Source organism: Lineus longissimus, chromosome 15, assembly GCF_910592395.1.
Source record: "Lineus longissimus chromosome 15, tnLinLong1.2, whole genome shotgun sequence".
Lineage (NCBI taxonomy): Eukaryota > Metazoa > Nemertea > Pilidiophora > Heteronemertea > Lineidae > Lineus > Lineus longissimus.
Genome location: NC_088322.1, coordinates 5988690 through 6012935, shown reverse-complemented (window position 1 = coordinate 6012935; position 24246 = coordinate 5988690). Strand labels below are relative to the sequence as shown.

General features: G+C 44.2%; 5 protein-coding genes across 5 annotated transcripts; 1 reads left to right on the top strand and 4 right to left on the bottom strand.

The window, feature by feature from the left end:
- On the bottom strand, nt 1-681 carry LOC135499384 (uncharacterized). Its single transcript, XM_064790129.1, has one exon. The coding sequence runs from the start codon at nt 679-681 to the stop codon at nt 1-3; it is 681 nt and encodes a 226-aa protein (XP_064646199.1).
- A 12004-nt stretch (nt 682-12685) lies between these two features.
- LOC135499383 (uncharacterized) lies at nt 12686-15397 on the bottom strand. Its single transcript, XM_064790128.1, has one exon. It carries the CDS (start codon nt 15395-15397, stop codon nt 12686-12688), a length of 2712 nt encoding a protein of 903 aa, XP_064646198.1.
- An 857-nt stretch (nt 15398-16254) lies between these two features.
- LOC135499382 (uncharacterized) lies at nt 16255-17588 on the top strand. Its single transcript, XM_064790126.1, has 2 exons — nt 16255-16954; nt 17512-17588. The coding sequence occupies exons 1-2, from the start codon at nt 16255-16257 to the stop codon at nt 17586-17588; spliced, it is 777 nt and encodes a 258-aa protein (XP_064646196.1).
- Nucleotides 17589-18642: 1054 nt separating this feature from the next.
- LOC135499381 (uncharacterized) lies at nt 18643-20386 on the bottom strand. Its single transcript, XM_064790125.1, has one exon. The coding sequence runs from the start codon at nt 20122-20124 to the stop codon at nt 18751-18753; it is 1374 nt and encodes a 457-aa protein (XP_064646195.1). The 5' UTR covers nt 20125-20386; the 3' UTR covers nt 18643-18750.
- Nucleotides 20387-22653: 2267 nt separating this feature from the next.
- On the bottom strand, nt 22654-23500 carry LOC135499380 (arginine and glutamate-rich protein 1-like). Its single transcript, XM_064790124.1, has 3 exons — nt 23421-23500; nt 23059-23234; nt 22654-22832 (listed from the first exon to the last, which is right to left on the bottom strand). Exons 1-3 carry the CDS (start codon nt 23498-23500, stop codon nt 22654-22656), a joined length of 435 nt encoding a protein of 144 aa, XP_064646194.1.
- Between the last annotated feature and the right edge of the window lie 746 nt (nt 23501-24246).

Sequence of the window (24246 nt, the reverse complement as noted above, 5' to 3'; positions counted from 1 at the left end):
CTATCGTGGGCGCCACTCCAAATTAGTTCCGCGTGCTATCCGCAGCTTATCTGCATGAGTTCTAATTGTCTTCCCATTCTCATTACACTGTAGCAACACTGTGAAATCCTCATTTACCTCCAACACCAAATATGGACCGAACCAAGGGCGGTGCCGATCACCTTTGAACGACTTCCTAGGGTTGAAGTAATAAACAGCATCTCCAGCTTTCAATGCCTGGTACTTGGGTGATGATGTCTCATACTGTTTCTTTTGGCTGCGTTGTGTGGTTTTGAGGTTGTCTCTAACTATCGCGAAAGCCTTATGGAACTTGGATTCGAGGTCCTTTACATAGGTAGGAACATCCGTGGATGCCTCAGATGGAGTGGTGTACAGAAGATCGAGGGGCAACTTCATCTCCCTAGATGTCAACAGGAAGTGAGGGGTCTCACCAGTACTCGAATGGACCGAGGATCTGTAAGCCATCAGAAATATTGGGAGCATTAAATCCCAACTGCCTACGCTTTCTTTGTGATTTTCTATGTACGTCTTCATCATGTTCTTGATTGTCTTGTTGAAGTTTTCGATGAGTCCATTACTTTTAGGGTTGTAGGCTGTCGTCAGTGTCTTATCAATCCCTAGCTTCTTCATCAGGGCAGTATACAACTGTGAGACAAATTGTGCACCACGGTCGCTATGCATTTATATACATGCATCCAAATCTCGAAATTAAATCCTTGATGATAGCATTGCAGATCTCCTCCGTTTCCATAGTGCGAAGTGGTGTGGCCTCCACTCACTTTGTAAAATTGTCTTCCATTGTGATCACGTATCGGTATCCTCTGTTGGTAACCTTCAATGGTCCAATCAGATCAACGCTTACCCTCTCAAACGCTTCCCCAAACAACTGCTGGGTAAGTGGTCGTCTGATCTTCTTGTGGGGACGTTTTACAATGTTGCATGTGTGACAGTAGGAAACAAAACGCATGGTATCCTTACGCCATCCCACCCAATATAACCTAGTTTTGACACGTTCCAGAGTTTTAGGTGTTCCTAGATGGCCCGCAGTTGGATCGCAATGTAGCTTTTCCAAAACCTGTTGGCGGAGAGCTCGAGGTAATACCACTTGTACCCTTAGGTCTTTATCCTTCACTTCCAGTTTGCGATATAGAATTCCATCGCGTACGAAAAGATTCCTCCAGTGTTGCCTTAGCACTTTTACACTGAGATTTTCCGCTGAGATGGCTCTAAATGTGGGATAGTCAGAACCACTGTTTTTTAATTGAAGGATTGGAGCTATGTCAGGGTCACTTCGTTGTAAGTTAGCAATTTTGCCTAGGAAGTCTGCATCCATCAGTTTGGAGGTTGGTTCAGTTTGTTCTTGTGCAATGCTCTTCTGTGCTTCCGTCTTCTTCATTTGCGATCGTGTCATTACAGCATTACAAGAGATCATGAGGTCGTCAACCCTTTCCTCAAGGCTGCCATCTGTTTCACGGGTTTGCTCACAACGTGGCATTTCAGTTGGTGTTATTACACGCCTAAAGTGTCTTGGCTTTCCAGGACGATCAGTTGATTTAGCTTGTTCACACCGACATCCACACTGTAGACAGGGCATCCTGCTCATTGAATCAGCATTTACGTGAAGGCGTCCTGCACGATGAATCAAATCAAACTTAAATGACGACATAAACAATTGCCAACGCTGGATTTGTTCATTAGCGTCCGTGAGAGTAAGTAAGTGGCTAACCGCACTATTGTCTGTTCGAATCAAGAAATGTTGCCCAAAGAGGTAAGGTTTGAAGTGTTCGATTGAACGAATGACTGCCAGTAACTCACGCTTGGTGATGCAGTAATTTCGCTCGGAGTCTGAAAGTAATCTGGAATAGAATCCAATGACGTGCTCCTGTCCGCTTTGAACTTGGCTGAGCACAGCTCCCATCCCAGTATTCGAGGCGTCCATGTCTAGAATGAAATTGCCACCTTTGACGTCAGGGTAGGACAGTACAGGTGCTGATGAAAGTGCTGCTTTGAGTCGGGCAAAAGCTTCTTCACTCTCGGCTGTCCAAACTAGATTACTGGAACTCTTGGTTAGAGCATACAGCGGGGCCGCAATGTCACTCATGTTTCGAATGAATCGCCTGTAGTAGGACACCAGGCCCATGAAACGTTTTACTTCAGTTCGTAGGCTGGTCTTAGGTACGGTTGACAACGATGGCCATTCCCTGACTGCCTCTATCTTACTATTCAGCGGAGCAATCCCTTTCTGTGAGATGTTGTGGCCCAGATATTCCAGTGACTCTTGCATCAGCATACACTTGCTAGGTTTTATTTTCAGGTTGGCCTTTTGCAATCTCTGCAGTACAGCTTTCAGGTTATTGAGAGTTTCATCAAATGTTTGGCCATAGACCAAAATGTCATCACGGTAGAGGAGACACTTTTCCCATTGCAAGTGACGAAGTACGTTCTCCATCAGGCGTTCAAACGTTGAGGGGGCGTTGCAGAGCCCAAAAGGATGAACTGTGAACTGAAAAGATCCCTGTTTCGTCAAAAAGGCACTCTTTTCTCTATCACATTTGGTGGCCAAGGGGACCTGCCAGTACCCCGCCTGTAAATCAAGGGAGCAGAACAGGGAACTCCCGTGCAATGAATCCACACAGTCGTCGAACTTTGGTAGAGGGTAATTATCCACCTTGGTTAAGGAATTCAAGCGCCTAAAGTCTATGCAAAACCTACTGGTTCCATCCTTCTTACTCACGATCACGGGTGCACTCGCCCAAGGGCTACTAGACTCCTCCATGATACCCCTAGCTAAACCATCCCTAACCGCTTCCTTTATGATATGTTCCTTCTTAAATCCTTGGCGTCTAAGAGGCAGTCGAAACGGCTTTGCATCACCAGTATCAATTTCATGACTGACCAGAGAAGTTCGCCCAATATCTGTTGGTGATTTAGAAAAAGTTTCCTTAAATTGGACCAGCAATGACGCAAGTTTTATTTTCTGAGGCACATCGAGGTCAACACTTGACTTGAGATATAGGTCTAACAGGTGTCGTGGCATGTTCTCTTCGAGCTTGTCCAATAGCTCATCATCATTGGTGTCAGGGCTTCCACTACCTGCATGGTAGATCTGCTCCGGCACACCCTCCTCGACTTCAGGAATGCTACCTGGGAATGCATAACCAACCACACTATCCTTTGGAATCACAATTTCATCTTCCGAAGCATTGAATAACTGAACAACAGTAGATCTTCTCTTTCTCGCTTGGGTGGTTACCGACCTCGCTGGGAGCACACCATTCTTCTTTATGAAGTATATACTCGGTTCAAAGGTCACATCTTCCTTGGAACGAAATGGACTGGTCAAACATGCTTTGGTAATCAGTTCGGCTCCAGCTGCTATCCTAGTTTCGTGTTGCAGCCTCACAGAATGGGGAAGAATACTATGCTTTTCAGTTATCATGGGATACTCTGTCCCATTGAATACAAATGTCTCAGTGCTCATCTTAAAGTCACATTTAAACTTGGCAAGAAAATCCATTCCCCAAATCCCGTCCATGCTATTCATATCTGCAACTGTCATTTCAAATTCAAACCTAGTATCATAGACTCTCACTGGCATCCTAACTGTTCCAAGTATACCAAGCTTCGATGCTCCATCAGCCATCGTTATCACATCTCTTGTTGGTTGCAATGGTGGCCTATACTTTTTCGGTATCTTGAAGTATGCCTTTGATGACAAGAAGGTTGACTGTGACCCAGAATCAATCAGAAAACATGTTGGCCTCCCATTTAAGTATGTCGTCAGATAAGACCTAGATGGAGCTCTATTGGTAATGTTCACATGTGCGCCGTGCCCCACCGCTGCTTCAGGGGAGGCACGGCCTATTGGTTTTCCGATGGATCAGATCGTGAATTTTGACCCACTCCACTGAAGTGCTCAACTCCAACAGGGCAGTCGCGCCAGAAGTGATCAGGCGAGTTACAAATAAAACATGTCCTGTCTGCTTGCTTTAGCCTCCTATCCTCCTGATTATAACGTCCGCGGCCATATCCTCGCCCCCGTCCAAAACCACGGCCTCGTCCACGGCCTCTCTGAAAAGGGGTTCAATGAAACTGGGGCTGCACGTCAGATGATGCTTCCGGAGGGTTGAGAGCTGCTACATCATCTATGGAATTCTCCTTGCGGTTGTGCACAGGTTGATTGACGGCCAGAAGATGTGCTTCATAACTCTTGGCATGTTGGAGGACGTCAGCCAGGGGATGGTCTTTGCGTTCAAATAGCTTGTCTCCTAGTGGCCCATCGCGCAGAGCCAGATAGAACTGCAGCCCTAGGTGTGGTTGCAGACATCCGTAAGCCCTCTTACTGTACAGAGAGATACGGAATGATAGCTGATCAAGAGTCTCTCCGGGCTCTCTTCGCACATCCCTGAGTTTGGCTACCCACTCTGACCTCTCCCCAACGTAATGCTTCTCGAGAGTGGCCACCAACTTCTCAAATGTCACATTTTCTCCTCTCAAGTCTAGGGCCACTAGTACCTTGGCTGCTGTCCCTGTCAATTTTTCCCTCAGTAACGCCAGTTTATCCGGTGATGACCAGCACGTGGTCATGGCATTGAAGTTGGTCATATAGGACTCAATGTCAATCTCACTATCCTTGAATGGGGCCATCTTGGGCTTTCTCTGAGGTGTGGTGGAGGATCCAGGGGAATCACCAAACGAGCAATTTGTGAAATTGTTGACGATGGGGGCACTTTGGTCTCCGGCATTAGCGTCGGTACTGTGGGCTGGCAACAATCCAGTCACATCAGTACTTGTATCAGTCATGATTACTTTAGGCCTACTCCTGGTCGGCTCCACAAACTCATGTTCCTTTACCCGGTTGGTACGCTTGAGTAGCTCAACAACCGTAGGTTCCTCTACATTATGTGTGCTTCTGGGTGGTTCACCTTCCTCTTCCGATTGCCGTAGCATACTGTCCGGCAATGGAGATCTGGTATGTACTGGAGCCGGTGTAGAAAAATACCCCATGGGTATGGGACTGGTGGTTGGTGTCGTCAAATCCACCTTTCTGTTTCGAAGCGGAGCCGCTGGAGTTGGTGTATGAAGCTATCCTGACGTTCACGGTTCCATTCCCGTGGAAAATTCTTCTTCAACAAATTGGTGAGCGGAGCTACCACCTGGGACAAGTTTGGGCAGAATCGCCGGTAGAAACCTATCATACCGAGAAATCGCATCAACGATTTCCTATCATGAAGCGGTGGGTATTCCACCATCACCTTAACCTTTGCTTCATCTGGTCTCACCTGGCCGAATCCTAACTTATGCCCTAGATAGAGAACCGCAGCGTGGACAAACTCGCTCTTTACCAAATTTATGGTCAGATTAGCCTCTGTGCACCTATTAAAAAATGCTCGCATTGATGCCAAGTGTTGTGCAAATGTGTCATGCCCCAAAATTGCATCATCATGTAACGACTCACAACCATCCACCCCTGTAAACACCTTATTGATCAATCTCTGGTATGTACTTGAAGCACCTTTTAGACCAAAAGGCATGACTTTATATTGGTAAAGACCATTTGGAGTTGCAAAAGCTGTGAGCTCCTTAGCTCTGTCTGTCAAGGGGATAGCCCAGTATCCCTTGAGCATGTCAAAAGTTGTAATGAACTTAGCCTTGCCCACTTTTTCAATGCAGTCGTCAACACGCTTGTTTGGGAAACTGTCGCCCTTTGACAAAGCATTGAGGCACCGAAAATCTTGGCATAGCCGAAACTGACCATTCTTTTTTGGCACTAAAACACAAGGTGAGCTCCATTCTGAATTGCTAAGTTCTACTATGTCATTTGCGAACAAATATTGGACTTCCTCATCTTGGTATTCACTTTTTGGCTCACCGTAGGGGAGTCTATACAATACCGCAGTGTCCGTCGTCCGTCGTCGTCCGTCGTCGTCGTCGTCGTCGTCGTCGTCGTCGTCGTCGTCGTCGTCGTCGTCGTCGTCGTCGTCGTCCGTCGTATCCTAGTTCAAAAACAGTGGCACGTTTCTTAACCGCTAGGCCTATGAACTTAAAACTTTGTACACATGACCCCCTAGGTCAGATGACCCGTGACACTAAATTTCTCTCCGATCTGATTCTCTACTTGGCCACCAGGGGGCCAAATGTGGATATCTAAAAAGTGTGATATCTCGCTTATTAGTGACTTGTTTTCGATGAAACTTTTGTTGTAGGTACTCATAGCAAATATACATCTTATATCATACGGGTTTTTAATTTGACCTACTTTTCAAGGTCACAGAGGTCATATGGCGTAAATTGGCCGTTAGAGTGTAAACTATGGCACGTTTCTTAACCACTAAAGCTATGAACTTGAAACTTGGTACATATAACCCCCTATATCACATAGCCTCTGGTGCTGAATTTCAGTTTGATCTGATTCTCAACTTTGCCACCAGGGGGCCAAATGTGGATATCTAAAAAGTGTGATATCTCGCTTATAAGTGACTTGTTTTCGATAAAATTTTTATGGTAGGTACCCTTAGGAAGAATACATCACATATCTTACGGGTTTTCAATTTGACCTACTTTTCAAGGTCACAGAGGTCATATGGCGTAAATTGGCCGTTAGAGTGTAAACTATGGCACGTTTCTTAACCACTAAAGCTATGAACTTGAAACTTGGTACATATAACCCCCTATATCACATAGCCTCTGGTGCTGAATTTCAGTTTGATCTGATTCTCAACTTTGCCACCAGGGGGCCAAAAGTGGAAATCTAAAAAGTGTGATATCTCGCTTATAAGTGACTTGTTTTCGATAAAATTTTTATGGTAGGTACCCTTAGGAAGAATACATCACATATCTTACGGGTTTTCAATTTGACCTACTTTTCAAGGTCACAGAGGTCATATGGCGTAAATTGGCCGTTAGAGTGTAAACTATGGCACGTTTCTTAACCAGTAAAGCTATGAACTTGAAACTTGGTGCATATAACCCCCTACATCAGATAACCTCTGATGCCAAATTTTGGCTCGATCTGATTCTTTATTCGGCCACCAGGGGGCCATAATGGAAAAAGTAAGAAGTGCAATATCTTGCTTATTTTTAGTGAATTGTTTTCAATAACATTTTTATGGTAGGTTCTCCTAGCAAGGATACATCACATATCATATGAGTTTTTGATCTGACCTGCTTTTCAAGGTCACAGAGGTCAAATGGCGTAAATTTGTCGTTTGATTGTAACTATGGCACGTTTCTTAACCACTAAAGCTTTGAACTTGAAATTTGATACACATGACTCCCTACGTCATGTAACCTCGGACACCGAATTTCGATCTGATCTGGTACTCAACTCGGCCACCAGGAGGCCAAAACTAAAATAGGTAAAAAGTGCAATATCTCGTTTATTATTGACTTGTTTTTGATGATATTCTTATGGTACTTACTCCAAGCAACGATACATCACATGTCATACCGACTTTGGTTTGACCTATATACTATACATGTACAATGTTTCTTAATCTGGATGAATTACAAAGCACCAAATATCTATACGGTGAGCACAATGGCCCCTGGCCGTTTCATTTAGGATTTACCCTATATGGATGTTGTTTGACAGGTTTTGCATCTCCTACATCAATATCATGTTGGATGAGAGGGGTCTGAGTAGGCACATCCCCGAATAAATGCTTGTATTCAAGAATTAGCCCATTGACCGCTTTGCGATGAGCAGGATTCTTGATGTGGCCAAGTTTGGCATCAAGGTTTTTCAAAACATCTAAATTTCGCAACTTTGGCGAACAACCCGCTTTTTCTCCAAGACCCGACTCACTTTCATCACCCTCAACATCCGTCAACAACAAAACAGGCTTACAGGATTTGTCAACATTCTCATCATCGTTACCATGATACTTTTTAAGCATGTTGACATGGCAGAGTCTCTTTTTCTTTGTGCGATCTGGAGTACGCACCACATAATTTAGGTCATTGACCTTGCGCTCAATAAAATATGGGCCAGAAAACTTGGCCTGCAGGGCTTTTTTGCGTAATGGCAAAAGCACTAGGACCTGATCCCCAGGACTGAAAGTCCTTTCCCTGCTTTTCTTGTTGTACCACGACTTCATCTTTGAACGAGTTTCCCCAAGATTAGATTCTGCCATCTCACCAGCTTCAGACAACTTTAGTCTAAAGTCTGCAACATAGTCCAAAAGATTCACTTCCTTGTCTAAGTCATCTTCATTTAACCATGATTCTTTCAACAATCTGAGAGGACCACGGACTTCATGTCCAAACACAAGTTCAAATGGACTGAACCCTAAAGACTCCTGCACGCATTCTCGTGCAGCAAATAACACTAGACAGGTTCTGCTATCCTGTTTCCGAGATCGGCTCCGGGCGGTTAATCTGATCCCGATCGCGGAGACGTGACGCTCTATTTCAGGTTCTGCTACGCCGGTACGTGATATGCGATTGGTGATTCGACCGACAGATGTCAGCCTTGTATCAAAGTGAAAATGGCGGCGGATTTTAGTTTTGTCGAGCTGGCAGCTCTTGCAGATGATGACGATTTAATGTTGTACGCATTAGATAAAACTCTAATTACTGTTGAATCAACCTTTGATCCTCAGTTCGAACGATTTAACATCAACAAGTATAATGATGAGCAGTGTAAAGCTATGTTCAGGTTCACTAAAGCTGACATTAGCCAACTCGCCGATGCGCTTGTAATTACACCTGTCTACAAATGTAAACATGGGTGTATTGCGAGTGGGCATGATGGTTTATGCATGCTTTTGAGGAAACTGGTCTATCCCAACCGACTTCTTGAGCTCGAGCGGGAATTCGGAAGGCCCAAAAGTGTTCTTTCCGAAATCATCACTACTGTTCTCGAGGACATCTATTTGCGATTCCACACTAAGTTTTCCAGTCTTGAACAACCATGGATGGGCAGAGACCAACTCCACGAATTTGCAAACGCTGTGCATGAGAAGGGAGCACCTCTATCGAACTGTTGGGGGTTCATAGATGGAACGCCTAGACAAATCTGTCGACCCAAATACAATCAGCGAGCCTGTTTCAGTGGCCACAAAAGATATCATTGCATCAAGTTTCAATCAGTAGTGGCACCAAATGGGTTGATTGCTAACCTCTTTGGTCCAGTAGAAGGCAGGCGTCACGACTCAGCTATGCTTAGGATGAGCAATCTGATCCAGGACCTCGAAGAAGTGGATTTCCGGATGAACTATGAGGACAGGCCACCAATGTCTGTGTATGGGGATCCTGCATATCCCCTAAGAAATCAATTGATTGGGCCATTTAGGGGAGCTGTGCTGAATGATGACCAGAAGAGATTCAATAAACGAATGAGTTTGGTGAGAGAGAGCGTCGAATGGCAATTTGGCAAGATAGTCAAAGATTTTGCCTTCCTTGACTTCGAGAAAAATTTAAAACTCTATCTTCAACCTGTTGGGAAATTGTATATAGTGGGGGCGTTGCTGGCGAACTGTCATACATGCATATATGGATCCCAAACTGGACTCTTCTTTGGTATGGAGCCACCTCCACTAGAAGACTACTTGTCTCTTCAATAGGGCTACTTCATCATAGTAGGAGGGTACGAAGAACAGGAGCCTCTTCATTTGAAGAAACCTCTTTATCCAACTAATTTCATTTAACAGTTATGAAATTGGAATCTTGACTTGAGGTCCTTCAGTTCCTTGAAATTATGGGTGTCTCCTTACTTTGCCCAATATCCACTGATTTCTCTAGGCAGGCTTATCAATTTGTTGTTGTCAAATGTAGCCAAGGATCAGTTATTGCATTTTACATGTATATGTAATTCAAACTCTCACTGCAGTGCCTCCTACCACGTTGCTTTTCATCCACTCAGGCAGATGGAAATAAGTGAGATGAGAAGCTCTGCTATGGGAAAGTGGACTTTTTCATGAATCAAACCCTTGTATATGAATTGAAGATGTGTACATGATGAAATGGTCTGAACCATGTCCTCATCTGTTTACAAAGGACATGAGGGGTGTGTGGCGTCTGTAGTGCAGAAATCAAGTCATAACGTTCAATCTTCTCAATTTCGTCTTTATTACTACTAATCATCACTATGTGCACTACGTAAAACTGAAAATATACAAACGATTGGAATCATAAGAAAACATAGAAATTAATCATAGGAGAATCAAATATCACAGTTAATAGGAAAGGGACGGATAAAGAATACAGCGGGCCTTACATTAGTAGTACGGTACATGAAATGGTGTGTCACAACCTTAGGGACTTCTTACAGGAGACACTACTGTAGAGACAGAATTTACAGCTAGGAACTTGTACAGGAAGACAGTCTGGGATTCTACAAGGACAGCTACTATAGAGACTCTTAAGATGTTACAAGGGGCAAGATGAAAGTCATAAACTATTAAAGATGTTCTGTACTGTCATTAAAACCAACAAGATGAGCAGTGTCTTCACTGACAGCTGCTGCCACCTATCGTTACAGTTGGGAACTACAAAATTACAAAGACCGCGAGGGTGAGGAAACCCATCGATTAAAACACTGAATTTGTATCTAAATGCGTCATATCATTATCATGACAACTACGTCAGTACAGTCTATACATGTTACTTTTGATATACGTTAAGAACATTTACCTCTATACACCCTCAGTCCTCGAGAAATTCAAAGTTTACAAGACAAAAATCCACGGATTCTTCACAAAATCATTGTATAGTCTTAGGCGGAAACACATGGGGCTGCGCACGCATCCAAAACATCCCATATCGCCGCGCTTCAGCTCAAAGGTTTGGAGGCGGGAAAATTCAAAGGCATGCGCGCACCCACATGGCTCCCCTAAATTGAACACATAACAGGGCAATTTACCAAAAATCAACTTCCGAAAGTGAGACACTCAACAGGGTTGAGATACCAAAAACCAATACAGTTCAACTTTAAGTTCTGACAAAGTCTCATTAGAAAGACAGTTCAGCTTTAAAAATCTGATTTCTAGACCGATTCTTTATCATTTTCACATACAGTGTAATACAAGTAACTAAGTACACAAACAAAATGGAATCAAACTTGATTCTTTACATGGTCTTAGCAAACCTTTGTCCCAAAGACAAATAAACACTAATCACTCAAGAGATTAAACCTAATTCGCATGTCTTACATTGCAACAACTAAATTTCACCAACTTCACCCAAAAAACTGGCAACGTCAGTGTCTTTTCATAGAAAGTCATAGGAGCATTTCACTCACAACAGTTATTTTTTTTTTAGCAGATTTTAAACCTTATCCACTAATCTTTCAAATCCAAATACAGCAGTTCAAACTTGGAACTTCAAAACATTTGCCTGGTAGGCAAAGAAAATGCAAGTCTAAAAATACAGAAAATACAAATATGCAATGTGCAAGTTCGAAAATACACAAAAAATACAATCCACATGTACTCAAGTACTGTGTCTTTACCAAATACTCGAAACACTCAAAATACTTGTTAGTCAAACCTTGACTATTCTCGAATGCCTTCAAATGGTCAAATGCAACTTATACTAGTATGCAAAATGTCTTTAGGGAAACAGTCCGGACCGAGGCGCCAGCTAAGAAAAGGACATGGCACCAGGGCCTAATATCAGGTGTCAGGTCTCTAATCCTCAGAAGGCTCCCCGCTCGGGACTTCCCGGGCAATCAACAAAACCACTTTCCCGATGGGCCGTTCCAGTGTAGTTTGGCTTTTACCAAGGGTGACCTGGACCTTACGGACAAGTCCATCTTCGCTGGGGTATACTCGCGATATCCGGGCCAATGGCCAGTGATTTCTAGGCAAATCGCTGTCTACTACAATGACAACATCATCCACCTTCAGATTCCTGTGAACCTTTTCCCACTTTGGTCTCTCTTGGAGCAGGGGCAGGACCTCCGATCTCCACCTGGACCAGAACTGGTCTGCCAAATACTGCACCCTCCTCCAACGTTTCCTCGAATATACGTCCTCTTTCACAAATTTCCCTGGTGGAGGCGCCACGACAGCAGATTTCAAGGTCAGCAACTGACTGGGACTAAGAGGCTCTACGGACTCTCCGCTCTTAGAATCAACGTAGGTGATAGGACGACTGTTCACTACTGCCTCTGCCTCTGCCAGGAAGGTCGTCAACAACTCATCATCGAGTGGGCCAGGATTCTGCAGCAAGATGGCAGACAGGACATCTCTGGTGGACTTGATCATTCGTTCCCAAACTCCTCCAAAGTGTGAAGCCTCAGCCACCTTGTTCGGTGCGATAACCACCCAATCACAGTTGTCCTTGCCAAGCTCGGAACGGATTTTGTCATGATTCATCTCCGCGACAGCCTGTTGCAACTCGTTCTTACCCCCTATCATATTTGAACCTTGGTCACATCTACAAACCCTCACAGGACCCCTCTTACAGACAAATCTACGGTAGGCATTCAGGAAACTACTCGTGTCCATGGAGTGGGCAACCTCGATATGAATTGCTCTCGATGCCATGCAGGTGAAAAGGACGCTCCATCGTTTTAGCTCCTTTCTACCCTCCTTTACGAAGAAATGGCCGAAATAATCCACTCCACAGTATGTGAAAGGTGCTGCTGGGTCTAACCTATCTGTGGGCAGGTCTGCCATCTTCTGAAGATAAACCTTGCCTCTCAATCTACGGCAAACTACACATTTCACAATGTGCATCGTTACAGCTGCACCCTAGCGCCAACTATCCAGAAACCTGCCTGACGACTAGCATTCAAGGTTGCGCTGCGACCCCCATGGTAGACCGATCCATGAAAGTGCGCGACAATCAGGTCAGTAACATGTCCGTGCCTTGGAACGATGACTGGATGTTTCAACTCCTCTGGTATTTCCGCTCGCCTGACGCGACCACCGACACGTAGCAAGCCATCCTCATCCTCAATCGGGTCCAAAAGCTGTAGGTTCCTCCTTTTTCCATCGAAAGACTCCATCTGAACAGCCTGGAGGATGGCCGTCTCTGCTCGCTGGAGGTCCTTGACATCTAGCTTCTTTTCCTTGGCACCAGTTCCCTTTGCAACCCTCTCACGAAGTATGTCCTTGTACTTCAGGCAGCAGGCGACGGCCCTCTTCAAGCGATACCAGGATGAGAAACCCTCGAATCTCTCGGACATCTTGCCAAAGGGTGCGATCTTGGTGTCTAACACTCGGACAGTTTTCCGGACCTCTGGGTCATCATCGATCGTCTGTGCGTCGTCTTCAGACAAGGGGACGGGAACCTTTTCCTTCCTCAAGAAGTCTGGACCTTCCCACCAGGACTTGGCTCCGAGTAGGTCACGGGCTGACATTCCACGAGACGCTATGTCCGCCGGGTTGACACTCGTATCGACATGATGCCACTGGTCTGGTGTGGTGGATTTCCGAATCTTCTCAACTCTGTTAGCCACGAATATGTGAAAGCGGCGCGTTTCATTAGCAATGTATCCGAGAACCACCTTACTATCTGTATAGTAAAAATGCTCTATGCCCTCGTACTTCAACTCCCTCTCTAGGAATTCACCCACTCGAACTGACACAACTGCGGCGGACAACTCTAGCCTAGGTACTGTGATCGGTTTTAGAGGAGTTACGCGCGACTTTCCCATAACAAGCGAGACACTAACATTTCCCTTGTCATCTGTGAGTTTCAAGTAGCTACACTGGCCCAGCCCACCAGGTTCCAAACTCGCATCACTGAAATGATGCAGTTGTACTGAGACAACCTCACCAAACACTCTAGGGTGGTAACAGCGTGGGATCTCAATATTCGCCAAGTTTGACACCTCTGAGCACCATTTTTCCCACTGTACACTAATTTCAGGTGGGACAGGGTCGTCCCAATGTAGCTTGCCATTGCACAAATTCTGCAGAATGCGACGTCCTGTCAGTATGAAGGGAGCAATCAGGCCAAGTGGGTCAAAAATCGAACTCACTGTGGACAATATTCCACGTCTAGTTACAGGCTTTTCCCGCATGACCACTTTGAACTGGAAGGAATCTGATTGCGTGCACCACTGAAGGCCCAGGGTCCTCTCTGTAGGCAAGTTTTCTGACAAGAGATTCAACTCCTGCACACCCTTAGCCCTAGCCTCCAATTGTACAGCCATCGTAACTTCCCTATCGTTGCTTAAGTAGCTTCTCAGTGTGAATTCACCCTTCTTGCAAAGTTTCCTACTGCCACATGCTAGGTCCTTTCCATCATCAGTAGTTTTCTCAGCCGACAATCCGTTGTCGCAATAGAACCCAGCACGGACAAACTCAGCCGCCTTTGACCCACACTCAGATTCATACTTGTCAGCATTGGCCCTCAGTGCGAAGGTGGCACAGCCTGGCGAAGATCGAGCCCCAAAGAGATGTCTCGTCATGCGATACTCCACCAGCTTGCCATCCTCATACCAAAGGAATCTGTGAAAATTCCTGTGCTCCTTCTTCACCATGACCATATTGAAAAATGACTGCACGTCGCAGACTACAGCTACAGACTGTTTGCGGAAACGCAAAAGGACCTCTACCAAGTTGTTGGTTAGGTCTGGACCCTGGAGGAAATGCTCGTTAAGAACCTCGCCCTGAAACTCGGCGCTACAATCGAATACCACCCGGATACGTCCAGGTTTGTTTGGGTGGTAGACCCCATGATGACTCAAATACCAAACCGAGCCTTCGGGACAGCTCTCATTTTCTGGCACTCGCTCACAGAAACCCTTTTCAATCATTTCCTTCATGTACTGAAGATAATCCTCCTTGAATTGAGGATTTTTCTCCATCTTGTGTTTCAAGCTGGACAGACGCTTCAAAGCTTGGGCTCTATTGTTGGGTAACCTTACATTCTCATCGCGGAATGGGAGTGGTAACTCATAGTGACCGTCGTCAAGTTGACGAATTTGTGACCCTAGTATCTGCAGAAACTTGCGATCTTCAACTGAGAGGCCAACGCCCTCCTCACTACCTGACCTTTCAACAAATTCTACATCAAACATATTCATGACAGCTTGAGGGGTTACCTCCGTGATCTGTGTTCTAAATGAAAAGTGATGGCGCTGTTGTGGCCTTGAACCCTGAGGAGACATTCCAACCACGCCCCAGCCAAGTGCAGTACGTACACCATAAGGGTCATCCTCTTTGCCAGGAAGGACTTCCAGAGGCTTTATGGCCTGCAGACAAGACAGTCCAATCAGAAGTCCTATCTCAACATCGGCAAAGAAGGGAGCTAACTTGCTATGGACTGGCTCTAAGTGGGACCACTGCCGAACATTCTCTGGTCTAGGAACTTGGCTAGGCTTGGCTGGGATGCCTCCCCTGGTGTAACATACGGGCATGTCAAAACTCTGTGACTCATAAAGACCTTTAACCACAAGGCCACGAACCTGCCTACATTCAACAGTAGTATTGGATGTCATGGTAGCCAACCTCAAGGAGTAGGGTTCGCCCTCTACCCCTATCTTGTCTAGAACAGAATCGATCACGAAACAACCATCGGACTGCTCGTCAAGTAGGGCGTACACGATGGTTGTTTCGTTCACGTTATCCCTGTGACGCAGAGTCACAGGGACTATCAAGCTGGTACATTCTCCGGAGTCTGCTCCGATGAAGTGGGTTGTGACCTGGGGTGGGGTAGAACTATCGTCCTTCGGTACGCCGTTGTCCTGGTCTTGTGCCGTATCTTTGTTGTCTTTGTTGTCGTTGCTGGGGTGGTTCCTATCCTGTCCACCCCTTGGCCCTTCTCATTCAGCCTGAATGTGTGTGACATTGTGGTGGAAAACGTCATGGAGGTAAACGACCAACCATTTAAAACACTGGTTGCAGCTGATCATCCCTACTCTTCCGCAAGCCCAAATACTGCTAAGAAACCGAAATCGACAAAGGGACAAAAGGTTGGTTTTGCAATACTGGCTTTGGCATGTTGTAATGCTGTGGAAAGTCATTAAGTCATCATTTGCTGTGTCAGACAGAATTGGTTTGCCTCATAAAATTATTCCTCAGAATCAGATCACTTTGATTTACATTGATTTTTTCTAATGGCATCATTGTAAAAAAACCCACTATATTTTCACTATCTCTACAATACAAGATACCGTTAATATATTTTGACCAAATACTGCTGTAAGTCCTGTCGGTATTGTACTGAGGTATTGGTTATCAACTCAAGTCATGTCCTCTCCTATTTTCAGAGCCACCGGAACTGCTGTGTTCCTCATTGCACTAAACATGGATATCATGATGTTGAAGGGCATGGAAAAGGGCAACGAAACCTGACATGAGGAAAAGGTGGATTGCCAAGATAAGGCGAGACGAGGACGAGAACTTTCAAATCAGACACCATACATTTGTGTGTTCACAACACTTCAAAGACAGCAATTATGAATATTCACAATTCGCAGGAAGGCGCTTCTTAAATGCAGATGCTGTTCCATCGTTGTTCAAATGTTGGGAAAGTGTTGGGAGCAGGCATCTCGTAAAGATAAGTAAGCCTAGGAAAGCAAACAGACTCCAGCAGAATCGCACAACAGCTGCGGAACCATCTCACAATTCTGACTCTGACCCTGACATGACAGAATTGGTTGGTGATACACCATCAATGGAACAGGATGCACCATCAGATGGACTCTCTGATGAGCTTGAAGACATTTCTTGTGAAAATGAAAGTGCCGATATTATGTCCAATGAAGAGGTTCTGCAAGGGAAACTGGCTGATAAGGAACTACAGTGTAAAATATTGCAAGAAAAGGTCCGATCATTGACGCAGGAGCTTGAAGCTGTGAAATTAGAACTGAAACAATGTGAATTTGCCATTGATAATGTTCGATCAAGTGATATTGTGTTCTTCACTGGTTTTCCAAGTATTGAAGTATTTGATCAAATGTTGACTTACTTGAATCCTGGAGAGAATGGGGAGAATGTCATAATGGCAAATCAAGAAAGCCAGGCTTCAACCCCAACTTCATCTAGCAAGCGTGGTAGGCCAAGAAAACTGACACCAAGAAACCAGTTCTTCTTGTACTTATGCCGTGTTAGATTTAGGGCTGCTCGAGTTAGATTTGTCTTACAGATTTCGTATTTCACTGTCTTCTGTTAGCAAAATAATCATAACTTGGGCAAACTTTGTTTACTTGCGTCTAGGGTCTCTGAGCATTTGGCCTACCAAGGCACAAGTCTTGAAAAGCATGCCTGAAACCTTCATTCAGAAGTACCCAGACACCAGGGTCATCATTGATGCTTGTGAAATCAAGCTTGAAATGCCCTCTTCACTTGTGCTGAAGTCCCAAAGCTATTCCAACTACAAGAGTTGTAATACACTGAAAGGCCTCATTGGAATATCCCCTGCTGGTAACTTAAGTTTTGTTTCACAGCTTTACACAGGTTCCATCTCTGACAAAGAGCTGACCATCCGCAGTGGCATCTTGCAATTGCCGTTTGAACGAGGCGATTCCTTGATGGCAGACAAGGGTTTTGATATTCAAGACCTACTGGATAGAATTGGAGTAAGACTCAATATTCCTCCATTTCTTGGCAGAAATGATCAAATGCCAGCGGATGATGCTAGCAGTACGCAGAGTATTGCGGCTGAGAGAATCCATGTTGAAAGATTAATCAACAAAGTGAAAAATTTCCACATATTTGACCAAGTCATTCCACTAAGCTTGGCTGGAACAATAAATCAGATTTGGACTGGTTGTGCCTTACTCACCCTCTTCCAAAATCCTATTATCTCTTGTACAGACCCTGTTGATGATGAGAGACTGTAAACTACAGTAAGAGCACTGGTACCCCAGCTCAGTCACTTGCTACAGATTTATAGGCTAATAGGATAATTGCCAAGTCAGGTTACGCTCCAGTTGAATATCAAGCCAGAAAATAGTGTTTCGGTACAATGTATGTAGGCCTACATGTAGGTGTATGCCAAGGTGCCGGGCAGTGTTTACTTTCTGCCTGGATTTGGTGTCCTGTCCCCCAAAATTAAACGGTGTCAAGGTGAAAAGTTGTAGTGACTACGATCAGTGAGGTCTGGTAGATCAGTGTGTCAAGTTTCTTCAAACGAACTGTAGACCGGGAAATTTTCGTGAGTTAGGAAGCAAATGAAGACTAGTACTGAGGCCAACACAAGATTCAGTCCCACTGAAGTTTCTTGGCCATTAACCTCCACGGTGGTACAATCTGTCTCTGCCAGCCCAGGTCTGATGAGAAATTCATGCTGAGCTGCTATGTTGCTAGTGGAAACACCTCCTTATACTGCTGCAGAGTTAATCAGGAGATATCACCACCTTCTGGACAGCTGCCCCAGTATGCTGATGAGAAATATTAGATCACCCAGATTGTACTGCCACCTTAGCATTTATCTGCTGTGGGTTGGGGATCTGAGGGTGGTCTTCCTGCAACCAAGGTCTCTTGCTAACCTATGGCTCCTACAAAGAGCAAGATTATGAGGTAGAGGTGGCTGAAACTTTAGTCAAGATTGCAAGTAGTAAAAAGGAGTCGCCTGTACTGTAAAATAATTTTTCCATTTATTGTAAAAAAATACTTCAACACCAATAAATTTTAGCAGCAATGCATGGTACCTCACTGAGTTCAATTCATAAAACCAACAATACATATAATACAAACTTGATTCAGCAGATTTCCACACCAGTTAGCAATAATGCGCGATACCTCATTGAGTTACATTCATAAAACCAACAATACATATAATACAAACTTGATTCTTCATTCAGCAGATTTCCACACCCATTAGCAGTAATGAGTAATGCATGATGCCCTAAGCCTGGCAAAGTAATTTCAAACAAGTAGTCATGTAAAAGTCTGTCAGTTTGTTGAAGACATCCAACCAGAATGACTCATCAAATTTTATTCGAGAAATGAGCAGGCCTTTTTTAGTGTACACAACAAAATCGCACCACTCAACACAACAAATGCCCATCTGACCTTGGACCTGATAAAAATAGTTGTGACTCCTTTTCAAAGTTGGCTTTCCATCTACCAATTCACAGTAAAACTCGTCATCTTTACATGCATCTAATGGGTCTATATCTTTATATGACATGGAACACTTTATCTCCAATAGCCCCAAGCCTGATTTTTCATCCAGGATTTTTCCATCTGGTGAAGCCCCCAACCATGGAGATGATGGATTGACAGCTAGTCCATTCTCTAACACTTTGATATTAAACCCAGCATTAGTCATGTACTTCTTGTATCTGTCAATGGCTACTGACTCGTTCTCTCTCCCATACCTAATGGCAGGTACATGGGACAAGTCTTTCACATCCGTCAAAACCGAACGAGTAAATTTATCAGTGAATGCAGCCTTTCTCTTGAAAATTAACCCAAAATTACTTGCAGTCAACCGATTCGATCTGCTGGTTGTCCACAACTCATTGGTTGACTGACCAACTGTTTTTGACTCAAGCTCATGGGCACCTTCCAGTGAAATATCCAAGTTACCAACAAGTTTCTTGCATTGTTCTGACATGTTGTACCGATCAAGATTGACAGAGGGTCCCAATGTAGTCGGCAAAATTGGACAGCATGTCAAATCAAAACCTTCACTGAGTGAATCTGTAGCACTTGTGTCACAAGTTACATAAAAATCACCTTCAGTTAATGCTAACTGATGACCTATGGTAGAGCCAACCAAAGCTTCACAGCCAATCGCTGTGGACACATACAAGTCCTGTTCAATATCAAGGTTCTGACAGATTCCCAAATGTGGGTTAATCTCCGCCATGGCCTCCACAAGTTTTCTGACCTCATTCAGCCTAGCAGTTTCGGGACCACGTGCTTCGTACAGAGTACAGCCTACACCACGGGTGTTTTTTGACTTACTGTTGTAGGACGGGCGTATAACATGATATCCCATGATGGGCTCTGGTTTCATTCCAGAGGTTCTTGGTTTGTGCCATTGCTGTGGATTATCTGTACAGGTTCCAGCCTCAGGAAATTCTTTGAGACCCATGATCAGGACATGGTTCAAGCTGTACAGTAATCCAGCAACATGGTTACACAAACCTTGAACCCCTGCAGCACACGAACACTTTGCAGACACAACTTTTGCAGCCTGAGACAGCTCAACATTAATGGAATGGGGCGGTTCAGTTTTTTTTTTGAGAGCGATAGCACTTGGCCTTAACATGAATACATGTCCGCCTCTTCACCGCCTGAATGTTGTGCATGTAATTTTCATAAAAGAATTTGTACCCCTTTTCAAGAGGCTTCTCAACATACATGGTGTGTTTGCCCGACTTCTGAATATGATCCATAATGGAATGATGGCCAAATGTCCGGGGCAAACAACTCGTATCCTTCGACCAGCCGTCATTTGGCACATTACCAGCAGAATTGTCAGTGGTCGGTGATACTGGCCGATTGATGGTGCTGCATTTAGGGCATGAGGCTTGTTTCCTGCGTATGTTGCACTCTCCGGGGTCTGGATCAACGATCCTATGGGGTATATTTTGCTCATGGCGAACTCTGAAAGGAGATTATAGGAATGTACTGATACCGCTACTGCAAATGGACAAGAGGATGAAGAGACATGCACTGTACATGTATTTGGCATTCATAATGATCATATTACCAATACCACAGTGTAGTATAATTTATCAATGGGATAGTCAGGTGTAGCATTACCCTTCAAAAACGAATCATGGAGACAGCTGCCGGTACATGCTCACCTGTTTACCAGAACTGCCCTCGTATCTCTGCCTCGGTACTTTAAATTTCGGCAATTGAGCCAAAGTTGCAGTTGCGTCTTTTTACATTTGGCTGGGGTTTTTGGGAGTTTGGCCCCCAATACATCCTCTTCAGTGAGCTGGAAATGAAAGGGAAAAAGATAAACCTTTATCCAACTGACCATGAAGTGTGTGCAGGGGTTGACAATAAAGATGCCCTCTGTGGATCAAGGCAACTTCTATCATCAGATGCTCTGGAGCTGTGTCATTCATGACTGGAGCAGTATAATGTAATGATGAAATAGTTGAAACTGAACTTCTTTCTGGCTCTGTTTATATATGTCTCCAGATACCCGTCTATCTGGATCTAATGCAGAGTTATGTGAAGTTGTTTTTGCTCCACAACCCATGTTTGCACATCAAAATTAAAGCCAGAACAGAATGCATTTTGGAACTTTTAGTAATTGCATGGCAATATAATTATGACCAGATAGATCATATCAGTTCACATACCTCGCCTCCACATGTGCACTGTGGGTTGTCGCTGTTTGACGTGTGGGTTGTCGCGGATCCAGCTGTGGTTGGCAATACCTGGAATACGAGTGAAATATACGTTTTGTGTTTCATTTTCATCACATTCTGGTTAAACTACACTAGTCCCATAAAACCTTTTCTGTCAGGAAGATCCATATCTCTAAGGTAATACGGTACACTGGACATAGCTGCTGCTGAACTAGCTGGCATTGGAGGATTGAAAACTTGTCGAGCTTAAAATGACAAATCTTAAGTTGGCATCGGCTACAAAAACACAAGTTTGACAAGAAGTTTGACTGTTGTTTTACTCACATTGGTGATGTCCAACAAGCTAGTGCCAGTAGTGGTACGACTGGTATCACTACTATTAGTATTACTGGAACCATTTTAAAGGGTTGTCATCTTTCAACCTAAAAAAATAAAATTAAGAACATGCTAAAAAGTAAAACCATTTTAAGGAAATGTATTACAGGCTACCCTTCGCCTATGACACTGATCTGTAGCACAGGCCCCTGAAGGCTAGTAAGTTACAGGGGTTTAGAGGGCTTAACAGAAGGGATAAGCCTAGGAAAGTAGGGTCAAGCAGGAGGCTAGGCTTATCTGCTTCTTCTTCTATTAAGCCCTCTCTACCCGGTCTCTATATTAGTAGGCCAACTCTAAACCCCTGTGTAAATCAAGTGTAGCAGCCGACCTGCCTTGTTTCTTCAGGGCCAGGGGCATGTGGCTTTGTGTCTATACTCATGTACTGTAGCTAGCCAGTGAGCATGGCATGACGATTGACACAGTCCGACAGGCAGTGTGGGGCTGACTGTACACAATGGTACATGTAGGCCTATGTGATGTCATGGAGCTATGGGCGTATGGCTATACGACTAGCTCAATGTCATGTCACTCATGAGCGCAAGCTGCTAAGAGCGCAGCTCCAGCCTACTACAGTACACCACTACACTAGCAGTGTTAGCACCACTAACAGGCCTGTCATAGCTCTCTAAGACTCTAGTCTACTACAGCTACAGCATGCGAAGATACTCTAAACTGCTTTAGAAACGATGCATGTAGGCCCACTACAAAATTATTGTACTTTGCACTGTGAATGTGTGCAATGCTGTAGAGTAGAGATGTATGTATATCATGTATGTATGATGATGCATGCAGATGCAGCAGCAGTGCCAGTGAACAAGAACGAGTGAAAGTATCTTAATAACTGCAGTTTTCAATGCAATGTGGCACACAAAATGGCCAGCAAAGTCACTGCCAACTTACATTAGGTCCTTATCTCTTTCATGGATCGTATTATAAGTAAGAAATTCAACGTTCCATGTTCAAATCCTACTCATGTACTTTACTTGAAAATATTGTGGCCCAATCTGATGGATTTCCTCGTATGACGTCATTTCCTGTCAGTTGAACAATAGGCGGCGCTGTTTTATGAGAGTCATGTATAGCATCAACTTTTATTATTTCATCTGACTATTTGTTACAGAATTTGAGAAGGGCCTCCATGAAACCCTCCTCTCCTCCCTCTCAGCCTCTTGCTTCTTCTCCTCAAGGGAAAGCCTCCTTTCCTCAATGTCCGCCTTCCTCTCCAAATAATCACCCACATCAAACTTGGCTTTCTTCGTTGGTGTTGGATTTTCTGAAATGAAACAAAATGTGACACCAATGTTTCTTTTTATTCAGGAAAACGTGGATTTCAAAGGCTATTTTTGGGAGTCAGTTCTTCTGAAATGACTAAGCCAACAAATATAGGTATTTGTAAAATATATTTTGTATTGCACTTGGATTCAAATTTGACCGAGCTCATAATTCACATTTATTCATGTACGCCATTGCTCAGCAACAACTGGCCGTATTTGACTTACTTGTCATGCCCTCCATTGCCTTCCGACGAATTTCTTCACCTTGACACTCTTCCTTTTCCTTTTTTGCGGCCTTGTCTGCCTTCTTCTCCTTTTTCACATTCTCAGCCTCATTCTTCAACTCCCTTATTTCCTGCAGTAGCTGCTCCCTTTCATCATACTCCTCCTCTATACCTGATCTACAAGGACAATGAGAAAGCTATCAATTTTTACAGCACAATTCACCAATGAATGAAACGTTTAAAAATGCGTATTTTGGAGATTCTGTTTTAAATTCAGGGCTTCAGTCTTTAATCCTGAATTTAAAAGAAAAAGCTACTGGAGGCGTTTTCACTGGACATGCATGATTTCAATCAATTTCTTACCTCTTAAGGGAATCCATGTCTTCTTTTATATAGGCAGCTAGAAGCGTTGCTAGTCTTTCAGTCTTTTCTTTCAGCCGCATTGCTGTTGTCCACAACTTTAGTCCATTTGGTAGGATTGTCGTGTGGGTTTACCGCAGCTATTTCTCTTAAAACTAAGATGTCTATTGCTGGTGTGAAGCGAATAAAACGTTTTGGGCTGGGTGTTGCCATGATTCTGAAAATATACAAGAACAAGTGAGAAAATTTCATTCTCATCCAGTATCCACAGCATGGGGGTTAAAAGCATGTTTTGTACTAGTAACTATTTATAAGAAGCGCTGATGATGACCAGAGTCAGACGGAGGGAGAAAGGGTAGTAGGCCTAGTCCCAGTTTAAGAAGCTTAATAAAGGCCTAGGCCCCATGCTCAACATGCAGTCAAGTTTCAACGCTGTCAGAGTAGATTATGACCTGTCAGATCATCATGGTCATGGATGGCAGGCGTCTCATCCGTCGCCATGATCAGTGAGTGAATGAATTAGAGATCGTTTTATCAATTGCACCGCATCCGAGTTCCAAATTTTAAATGTATCATATTTTGGGACCTCACTCAGGGGAAATTCTATGACTAGGGCCGGGAGGGGGGTCTTGATACGACTGGAACACAGATACACGTATGGTTGACCCGCATATGGAGGGCGGGGGGGGGAGTACCAGTAACATACAGTTTGCTCTTGGACTGTGTGTCCGTGTGTACCTAGTATGTAATGCATGCATGTAGGCACAATATAGTACACGATTCACAGATCTTGTCATGGTCTGTGAACGGCACTTCACTTTACGGATAA